The sequence below is a fragment of the Sceloporus undulatus genome, chromosome 7 (genome assembly GCF_019175285.1).
Source record: "Sceloporus undulatus isolate JIND9_A2432 ecotype Alabama chromosome 7, SceUnd_v1.1, whole genome shotgun sequence".
In the NCBI taxonomy this organism is placed as follows: Eukaryota; Metazoa; Chordata; class Lepidosauria; order Squamata; family Phrynosomatidae; genus Sceloporus; species Sceloporus undulatus.
In genome coordinates, this window is record NC_056528.1 from 43,625,428 (window position 1) to 43,636,669 (window position 11,242).

The 11,242-nt window shown below is 42.2% G+C and overlaps 1 protein-coding gene across 1 annotated transcript in view; it reads left to right on the forward strand.

The window, feature by feature from the left end:
• The first annotated feature begins 1,322 nt into the window (after positions 1-1,322).
• The window catches only part of CLIC2 (chloride intracellular channel 2), a 23,948-nt gene continuing 14,028 nt past the window's right edge, over positions 1,323-11,242 (forward strand). The window contains exons 1-3 of the mRNA XM_042480084.1: positions 1,323-1,742; positions 5,996-6,105; positions 8,859-9,083. Coding sequence (XP_042336018.1) covers positions 1,686-1,742; positions 5,996-6,105; positions 8,859-9,083 — 392 coding nt within the window. The 5' untranslated portion in view covers positions 1,323-1,685. The remainder of the gene's footprint in view (positions 1,743-5,995; positions 6,106-8,858; positions 9,084-11,242) is intronic.

Sequence of the window (11,242 nt, forward strand, 5' to 3'; positions counted from 1 at the left end):
TTCTGTTCAGGGTGCCAGAGAGCCAGAGAGCTATGCTCTCTTGTAGAAGATGCCACTCCATTCTCCTTTGTCCTCCCTTGTTTTTCTTCCTACATATAGTGAAAAACTCAGAATTATGCAGCCATTGAGCATACTCACTCCTCATGGGGTCATGTGCAGTGGGGTTCTTTGTCTGTTGTTGTTGTGTGTCTTCAAGTCATTTCTGACTTATGGCAACCCTAAGGCAAACCTACCATGGAGTTTTCTTGGCATGATTTGGTCAGAAGAGGTTTTCCATTTCCTTCCCCTAAGGCTGAGAGCATGTGACTTACCCAAGATCAGCCAGTGGTTTTCACGAACAAGCTGGGAATTAAGCTCTAGTCTCCAGAGTCATAGTCCAACATTCAAATCACTACCCTCCCAAAAAAAGATTTGTTGTTCTGAAAGCCCTCTGAAAGCCCTCTATCCCCTTCTCGGTTTTGCTATCATCCTCTTGGACATTGTCAGCTGAATTAATGTTCAGCATATCTAACTTGTGCATACAACAAAACATTGCTCATATTGTTCATAGAATCACAGAGATCTCAAGAGCCATCCTGCCCAACCCCCTGCCATGCAGGAATACACCATCAAAGCACCCCTGGCAAATGGCCATCCAACCTCTGTTTAAAAACCTAAGAAGGAGACTTCACTCCGAGGGAGTGCATTCTGCTGTCAAACAGCTTTTACTGTCGAGAAGTTCTTCCTAATGTTGAGGTGAAATTTCTTTTCCTGTAGTTCTATTGCTTTGGGTCCTATGAAAGTTACCTATATATTTTATTTTGCAACACAACTATGCAAATAATCTCATTCCCAATTTGTTGTTCACACTATTCTGTTATTAGAACCACATCTCTGCACATCTCTAAGTGTTCTGTTGCCCACATGTGTCAGCACTGCAAATAAATTCGCACAATTACTCACCACTTCTGCTTCATTTGCAGGATGCTTTAAATGCGCTTTAAATTCTTTTTAATGCCAAAATCAGCCCCAGTGTGATAAACTCCTGAGAGAAAAAGCTAAGTCTCTCACAAAATGACATATCAAAGGATTCCATAGTACTAAGCCATGGTAGATAAAGCAGTGTCAAACTGCATTATTTCTGCAGTGCAGTCTTGAACATGAGTTTGCTACTGGTCTCTAGGATGTGCTGGGAGGAAGAATCTGCACCGCCACCCCGAGTTTAACAGGGAGATATTAAATAAGCAGTCTGTCAAACCATTGAGGAATGGGAAACTTCCCAGCTTCCTTCCTGTGATAGAAACCTTGGCAACTGTGGTGTTATAGTAAGAGGACCTATTCCGGGATGTTTCTCAGTCAGGGCAACATCTGGCCTCCTTGATAGACCAGAGAAGACCACAGCATGTCACTTGCTGATAACCCCCACTGCTGACTCACGACAAGGAGGAGGTCGCCTAACACACCTCAACACCCCTTGTGGATTTCAATTCTGGAGAAAGGAAGGAAGGAAAAGCAAAGCGAAAGACCGACTTGCAGCCGAGTGACGGTCATCCTTGGAGTGGGACACATCTTTTCCAGAGAGGGCTCGCTGTCCGGCAAAATCACCAATCAAGACTCCCATCTCCTTTGCTGCCAAGGTTTGTCGAGAGGCAACCACTGCAAAAGAACCACCGAGGAGCAGTGACCAGTATTCTGAAAGACGGAGGATGGCAAGCCGGCTTCATAATCCCCTGAAAGAACCAGAGATTGAGCTGTTTGTAAAGGTGAGGGTCACATGGATACAGGGGTGCCATCTGGGTAGGACATGGGGCAGAAGCCTCGAACCCTGCTTAGCAGAATGAGCAAGTGGGTCACCAAATATAGCACAGTTGGCATACTGTGCATGGAAGTAAGTGCAGAAGTATACATCACCATCTAAAAAGAGAGAGGGCATAAAAGCAGTATCTCCAAAAAATTTATTAGACTAAAATTATATACGGTCGGCCCTCTGTATCCACTTATTCTTTATCCATTGATTCAAGTATCCACGGCTTGAATATTTTTTAAAAATTCCAATAAGCAAACCTAGATTTAGCTATTTTATATAAAGGCCACCATTTTACTATCCTTTGTATTTAATGGGGCTTGAGCATCCATGGATTTTGGTATCCACAGGGAGTCCTGGGACCTGGAACCAAAACCCAATGGATACCAAGAGCCCACTGCAGTTGCATGACTGAATAATGTGGAAATGGTTTGTTACAAGCTACAACCTACCAAAAGCCCTGGTTAACTGCCCGAGTATGGCCACTGAGTATGGCCTCACTGAGCAAAAATTAAGCTACTGAACAAGATACGTGAAATGTGTATTGAGCAGGTCTACAAGAGGTTAGCAGCAAAATGAGTTAGGCTTCAGTGTGTTCTCAAACCTTCAACTGTCCTGATTTCAAAGGGACAGCCCTGATTAATTCTCTGCCATCCCACTTTTCAAGATGCTTTTAATATGTCCCAGTTTCTCTCTCTGCCTTTCTTTCCCCCCTTTGTCCTAAGTTTCTGTAGATTGCTGAAAACTGACTTGAAAGTGTAAAAGTAGTTTGCACTCAATTCAGCAGGGAGGAGAGGAGGCACTACAATCATAATCATAATCATAATCATAATAATAATAATAATAATAATAAGTTTTATTTATAAACCGCTTTTCTGCAGTGATCAAAGCGGTGTACAGGTAAAAAGTGCAATGACAGAGTAGATAATACAGAATAAAAATTGCAATACATAAATAAAACTTCAATAAAAACATTACAGTTATACAAATTAAAACCATTACATCAAATCCAAGCTAGCTGAGTGCAATCGATAGTACAGTACATATAGGGGGGAGTCACATGACTTCAAGGAACATCGGGGAAGGCTTGCCGAAACAAGGTCTTGAGTCTCTTTTTAAAGAGATCCAGGGAGGTGGTGGAGCGGAGCTCATCGGGATTTGGGAAGGGTGTTCCAGATCCTAGGGGCCGAGATGGAAAAGGCCCTTTGCGAGGTTGACACATATCTCGCCATCGGGATCCTCAGCAAATTCTTCCTGGCTGACCTGAGTGTGTGGGGCGGATTATATGGGGAGAGGCGGTCCTCCAAGTAACCTGGGCCCAAGCCATCTTGCCCTTCCCAGTAGTCTCAAGTAAAAGCAAACTGCTGTAGCCACTCCTAGCTTGGGTGTTCTTGTTCATTAATAACTGTTGCGATCTTGACCGCACTGTGATGTTATTTGGTGACATCAGAGTTTTCCTCTGTGAAATGTCGGAGGCTGTGTTTTTCGTGTTGCGGGTCTCCAGTGTTTGCTTGGGTCTCAGGCTTACAGCAGCTTGGAAGCACTCTATGCTTAGCTGGATCTGGTTGGCTGTATAGGGCTCCTGTTAGGATATTGTTTTGCTGGTGCTTGCAGTACTTATCAGTGCCATCGCTGCAAACCACATATCATAGAAAATTACTGTACTTGTGGGATGCTTTGTTGGGGATGGGGTTGGCTCATGCGTCAGTATAGTAATACGTAGGCTTTGGGCAGTATGTGCCTTGATGTTAGTAATGGAGGGCACCACCTCCTGTTCTACTCAGGCAGCAAAATATCTTGGGACAGTCCCGGGTGGCATTCAAGGAAAACATAGATCTGATCTCTGGAAAAAAAGCTGATTGCCCTTAGTGCATTGACTCATTTTTTAAAAAAATAGAAAGGAAATGAAATAAGAAAAGTCACCAATGACTGTTATGGAAAACTTTGCTAAATTTCCCTTCCACGCCTTCCCTCTTGAGACTCGCTCCCCCGTCCACTTATGTTGGCATGCACAACTCCCTTCCTGCCGACCCACAATGCCACCAGCCCTGTTCTTCTTCTTCCAGGGCTCCCAACCAGAAGCACTGGGTGTTCTCCTCAGTGATCTTTTATCTCACTTCCCAGAGGCCCTCACCATCGTGGTCTGCAAAGATAAAGATTGCCACAATAGACTGGAAAAGCACACTGAGAGTTTTCGTTGTTGCTTCCACCCCGATACTGTTCCACCGACGGAAACCAAAACAATACGCTATTTGCTTTGAAAATAAAATATAAACAAAAATTAACAATGTTCAGTTTATAGAGAAGGAGCATCTCTCCAAGATTTGATATGATGAAACAGGCTCGGTCAGTCTTCCCCTTCATAGTCTATTCTAGTCCTGAAGTTAAACGTTGCTACACCCAGCACCTCTTTTTTTGCGTAATTTTGTGATATTTGTGGGTTATTTAGATTTTCTGTACTTTTGCTCATTCATGAATCAAAATGTGGGCCGTAGCTAAGAAATCAGAAGACAAGATTTGGAAGGGTAGCTGCGAAGGAACTAGATAAGATCATCAAGTGTTTGTTGTCGTTGTGTGCCTTCAAGTCATTTCTGACTTATGGCAACCCTAAGGCAAACTGATCACAGGGTTTTCCTGGAAAGTTTCTTCAGAGGGGGTTTGCCATTCCCATCCTCTGAGGTTGACTTGGCCAAGGTCACCCAATGGACTTCCATGGGTTGCATCAGGGGTTGAACCCTGGTCTCCAGAGTCATAGTTCAATGCTCAAACTCAATGCTTTACACCAGTAAAGGTATACAATTAAATTTTAAGGTCAAAATCATCCATGCCATAGTATTTTTGATTTCTATGTATGGATGTAAAAGCTGGATGGGGAAGAAAGCTGACCGAAAGAACAGTGAACTCATTTGAAATGAGGTGCTGGAGAAGGGTTCTAGGGATACCGTGGCCTGCTAAAAAGGCAAATGAATGGGCATTAGAGTCTGAACTCTTACTTGAAGTAAAGATGACTAATCTGAGACTGTCTTACTTTGGACATATCATGAGACGACATGACCCACTGGAAATTACAATGATGCTCAGTTCAAAAGATGGCAGGAGGAAAAGAGGGAGACCGTATTACAGGTGGATTTATTCAGTCAAGGAAGCCATAGCCCTGTGTTTGCAAGACTTGAGCAGGGCAGTTGAAGGCCAGGGAGGTTGGAGGTTGCCATAAATCACAGTTGACTTGATAGCAAATAAAATAATCAACAACAACAAATCATAGGGTATTCTATGCAAGATTTATTCAGAGGAGGTTCACCATTGTCTTCCTCTCAGGCTGAATATGTGTATCTTGCCCAAGGCCACTCAGTGGGTTTCCTGAGCTATGTGGGGTTTCAAAACTGTCTGTCCCAGAATCCAGCACTTAGAGCATTATATGAATGGTATAGAGCAAAGTATTGTTTGTCCCATTAGGATCTTGCTCTCTATTGTTCTAGAAAGCATGACTAGAAACAATTTGTTTTGTTGGTTAGATTTATATTCTGCCTCTACTCCAAAGAAATATCAAGGTGGCATACTTTTCCTCATTCTTGCGTCCCTCCAACAAAATCTGTTGGGCTGATTATGACTGGCTCAAAGTCATGTTAAAATGGTATAGTGATTTGGGTGTTGATCTAAAATAGGATGCGCTGCATTCAAATCCACAGTCAGACACCGAGTGAAGCTCACTGGGTGGCTGAGCATGGATTCGAAACAAATGCATCCAATTTTGGATCAACACTCAAATCACTATACCATTTTAGCCACCAACATGGGGAGAAATGTGGGGAAAGCAGGTTTTTGGCTAAACATTTTGGGAAATAGCAAGTGTGGTACAGGCTGCCTCAGGAGGTGATAGGCTCTTTCTCTGGCAGTGTTTAAGTAGAAGCTGGTCAAAGACAATGTAGCTACCTCCAATATCTGCATTGATTTGGGGTTGCACTTGCAGAGTCCAAAGGTTCCTTCCTCCTTGAAAAATTCTATGTTTCTACAACCTTACACCATAAATAGATGCCAGTATTATGTGGGGTTTTCTCTGTGGAAGAAATGTAGTTCTGAATCTCTACAACACATTTTCTGCATTACCTACAAGATGTACAATTTAGGACTTTGACTATACAGTATTTTCATGTCAGCATTCAACCAGAGAGACGGGCCAATGACTGCTGTCCCATTTTGCCCTTGTTGCAGGCTGGCTTGGATGGAGAAAACATTGGAAACTGTCCATTCTGTCAGAGTCTCTTCATGGTGCTGTGGCTCAAAGGTGTCCGATTCAATGTGACAACCGTGGATATGACGAGGTAAGCCTAAGAAATTGGCATATGCCTCCTTTAGACACAAGGGTGTCATTAGAATGGCCAAAAAAGAGGAAACGCATCTCCAAAGATGCATCTGGAATGTATTTGGGCAGAAGAGGACATGGATCTGCATGAAAGTTTAATGTGTTAATTTACATATATGGACACGTATTTATATATCTCACCATTGTAGGGACCTATGTGCCTGTTGTCCATGTGCAAATTCACGGTCTCTACTTTCCCTTCTTTTGAGTCTCACTCCTTAAACCAGATGGTGTGAAATAGTCCTTTAAATAGAGCACTGCCCTCTGTAAAGCAGGACTTATAGCCATTGTGGTCATCTTAGCCATTACTAGCCACATGAAGCTCACTGTTTAATAGTTCAAGCTGAGTATGTTTTGGACCATGCTATCTATCTAGACCAGGATGAGGAATTTGTGCCCCTCATGCTGTTGGATATTAATATCCATCAGCTTGAGCCAGTATAACCAGTGGTGGGAACTGTAATCCAACAATATCTGGAGGACCACATGTTGTCCATCCCTATTGTGCAGCAACTTTTACTTCATCATACATTGCCTTTGAATATGGAGGGACTATTTAGTTATGACTCACAGCCGCTGTCAGACCAATCTTTCTCTGCATGAGTGTGCCTAATATCCCTTTCAGACGCTGTAGCCTGTGGCAGCATATTCCTCTACATTAACAACGCATTCTATTAAATGGTACAGAATTAATGGCCAATCAATTTGGTGGCTAAGCTATTAAGCAAATTAAGGAAGCAGAAGTAAAAATGTATTTCTGTCCACTGTCTCCATACTGAGAGGAATAATTGTACAAACCTATATTACATGTGCCTCTCTTAATGGTCTTCCCCCCCAAATTTAAAAGTACTAATTTTAGAAAAGAATAAACATCTATAACACATGTCTCTGAGCATGTGCCTTCATTGCTTAGGAAGCTATTTAGAGTCCCGACTGGTGGTTCTCAGCCCTTGGTCTTCCTTGGACTGCACCTTCCAGAATCTCTTTATCATGGCTGGGGGCTTCTGGTAGCTGAAATTCAAAACAAGATTTTGGCTGCCACACTGCAGAAATTTCTAATTGGAACTCCAATGATAAATGGGGTTTCTTTTCCTTTTGGAAACTTGCATACAAAAATGCCTGTACTAAAAACCATGTGCAATAATGCTGGAGACAGGGCCATCTTGGGATTCCTCTCTTTGAAGCTTTTCTACTGTTAAGAGTTGTTTGACAGTGGAATTTATTGCTTTGGAAAATGGTGGACTCTGCTTCTTTGGAAGTCTAAACAGAAGTTGGATGGGCATCTTTCAGGAATGCTTTAGCTGTAGATTTCTGCATGGCAGGAATTGGATCAGATGCCCCTCATGTTGTCTCCCAACTGTGTGATTCCACAAAAACTGCTAGTGCAGAGAAAACCATTAGTCCAAGCCCCAAGCACTTCCCATGCACAGACACAGAAAACCACTTTATACTAATTTAATTTAATTTTGTAAGGGATAGACTTTTATGCTTGGATAATTCAAATATAACACTGCATGATTTGTCAAAACATTTCATGTTCTTATATTTGCAATTGTTGTGTCATCTAAGATGGCAAGTATGGCTGGGGTATGAATGAAGACTGACTGATGGAGTAGAATCAGGAAAGTGAATTTTGGCTGAAGTGACTTTCTATAGGGATGGGGATTGGTGAGAAATGCATGGACAGTGCTGTCAGTACTTGCAGTTTGTTAATGCTGCATGTGAAAAATGGAGATTCAACCTGGATTCATCCTGGATTCTTTTACCAGTGTAACTAACCCCTGAGAGAGAAGCTATAGAAAGCTATAGGGCTCCTGGGCCTGTCTGCAACCAACTGAGTAACTCACACTCTCTCAGTGCTCACTTCTTGTCAGCAGAAGCCCACCAAACACTTAGACCATGTGCATAGCAGAGCACAAAACACACAAGCAAGCATTCAAATAATCCAGCCAAACAACCAGCCATAATAACCCCAAAGACATGTTGTCACTATATATTCTGTCTTTTCAACCAATCCTATGCAAAATGCCTGTTTTCATCTCTCGGTTCTCTGTTCAGTGAGCTTTGCCATATTAAAAAAGGGAAGTTCTCTACAACGTCTAGGGTTTAGAAATAATTCAGCTAGAAACAATTAAAAACGACATGCTGAGAATGCTAAAGGAGCACCATGATTTTTTTTTGGGGGGGGGCGGGATTCTAAAGCGGAAACTCATGTATCCCAGAGGCATTTAATGGGATTAAAAAGAAAAAAGGAAAAAAAAATTGCGTGTCTGAAAACAGATGAAGAGGAATAAATGATATTAAGTTAGCATAGGAGTTTATCACACTGGGGCTAATTTCGGCATTAAAGAGAGATTAAAGCGCATTTAAAGCATCCCACAAATAAAGCGAAAATGGCGAGTAACTGCACAAATGATTATCACACGCAATTGCACAAATGAAGTGATATCGGAAATGCATTGATGCTGAAATGCCGAAAGTAAAAAAATGCACGTTAATGCTTCTTTGTGACCACTTCAATGGCAGGTTTTGTGCCGCATCATGTGAAATCTTTTTGCGTAATTATGCAATTTTTCTGCTATATGCACGGGATAAACTCCCGATCTCCTTCATGTGATAAACTCCATAGTCAAAATCAGTCATGGGGTGGTGGTTGTGTCAAGAACAATGCCTTCAAATGTCTATTTACTCTTTTTTGCTGCTACTGTTTAGGAAACCAGAGGAGTTAAAAGACTTGGCACCCGGGATTAAGCCTCCATTCTTGGTGTTCAACAAAGAGCTGAAAACGGATTTCTTGAAGATTGAAGACTTCCTGGAACAGACTCTCTCACCACCCAAGTACAGTATTTCCTTGCAGAATAACCTATGTTACTTTCATTTCCTTCCAGCTTCAGGTTGCTATAAGAAACTATGCCTTCCTACTGATTTCAGATGTATGTAAATTCAGTTGTGTTAGGTGGACAAAGTACTTTATACACCCTCTTTTTAAGATTAAGTGCTGGATTTAAAGAGCAACAAACTAGTTCCCTGAATTCCATAGCACTGAGCCATGGCCATTAAAAAGTGGTGTCAAACAGGATCATTTCTGCAGTGTGGATGCAGGCTAAGAAACATTAATATTACAAAGGCTATATCCATAATGGATAGTATGGAAGAGAACCAGTGTGGTATAATGGTTTGAACATTGAGCTAGTACTCCAAGAGTAGGGGTCAAATCCACATTTGCTCATGGAAACCCACCACGGAGTGACTTTGGGCAATTCACACTCTTGCTGATGGAAGGATTTGGAGAGCTGTGGTCCACATAGGTAAAGCTTCCAAGTTGTGCTTAAGCCTTTGAAGACTTCTGTTTCCTCTCTAGGGACTTTGCAGAGCCCATAGAAAGACAATTAATAAGGCCTTTTCCTAGCATGGAGACTCATTGATGAGGAAGGATGCAGCTTTCTGTTCTGTTGGCGGTACTGGCATAGGAGTCTTTACCGGCTTGATATCAGGACTAGAATAAAAGACACCTGCCATTGTCTGCAACTGCCGGACTTGAAGATTTACATTAATTGGCCCTTGGAACTGAGAAATGCCTCCCTTTTTAATTTTATATTTCTTTTAAATTTATAAATAGATTTATTTACAACACGCACTGCAAAGTTTCAAAAAGTACTACTTCCTATAAAAGAATGTCAAAATTTCCTACTTAGTTGCGCTAGAGGACCCAGAGATTTCTAGAGAGAATGTATTAATCAAATCCACGGAAAATCAAATCTGCAAAAGTCAAAGCCACAAATGTGGAGGGCGGACTATTGCCAGGGGTGTTACTAGGGGGTGCAGGCCACGCCAGGTGACACTCTAATGGGTGTGTGTGTGTGTGTGTGTGTGTGTGTGTGTGTGTGTGAAACCACTGCTCCCAAAACATCTTCCTTTTGGCAGAAATGAGCTGTGGTGTCGTTTGCATCCCTTGGAAATGCTGATGGTGTGAGTTGGGCAAGAGAAAGGAGAGGCCCCAGTTGTTGTTGTTGTTTTTTAATGAAAAGTTTGTATTTAACATTTTTTAGAATTTTTAAAAACTTTTAGTTTTTTTAAATGTTAATTTTTTATTGTTTTTAAATTATAATCATAGAATTGTAGAGTTGGAAGAGACCACAAGGACCATCCAGTCCAACTCCATTCTGCCATGCAGGAACTCTCCACTGAAGCATCCCCAACAGATGGCCATCCAGCCTCTGTTTAAAGACCTCTGAGGAAGGAGATTCCATCACTCTCTGAGGGAGTTGTTCCACTGTCGAACAGCCCTTACTCTCAGGAAGTTCCTCCTAATGTTGAGGTGGAATCTCTTTTCTTGTAGTTTGCATCCATTGTTCTGGGTCTTATTCTCTGGAGCAGCAGAAAACAAACTTGTTCCCTCCTCAATATGACATCCCTTCAAGTATTTAAACAGGGCTATCATATCACCTCTTAACCTTCTCTTCTCCAAGCTAAACATCCCCAGCTCCCTAAGTCTTTCCTCATAGGGCATGGTTTCCAGACCCTTCACCATTTTAGTCACCTCCTTTGGATACGCTCCAGTTTCTCCACATCCTGTTTGAATTGTGGTGCCCAGAATTGGACACAATATTCCAGGTGGGGCCTGACCAGAGCAGAATAGAGTGGCACTATTGCTTCCCTTGATCTAGACACTATACTTTTAGTGATGCAGCCTAAAATTGCATTAAGCTTTTTAGCTGCCGCATTGCACTGTTGACTCATGCTCAACTTGTGCTCTGCTTGGACTCCTATGGATGCAAACTAGCTATGCCCTCTTGCAAGATGACATAGTCAACTGTTCCATTGGCCTCCAGATGAGAGTGAGAGCGAGACAGCTCCTCAAAATCATCTGTTTCCCTACCGGATCAGGGAGGAAATGTGTTCAGTCGAAAAGACTGAAAAACAATGGGAGGAAATTCTCTGTTGAAGCAGGCAACGGCTGGGGAGGGCTTGGAAGGAGATGAGATGGAAGAGCCCCAGAAAAAAAGGAGGAGCAACAGAGAAAAGGATGTCACAAGAAAAGTCACAGATGTCACTTTATGCATACCATGATGTTTTGCACACTTTAACAAAAAAAA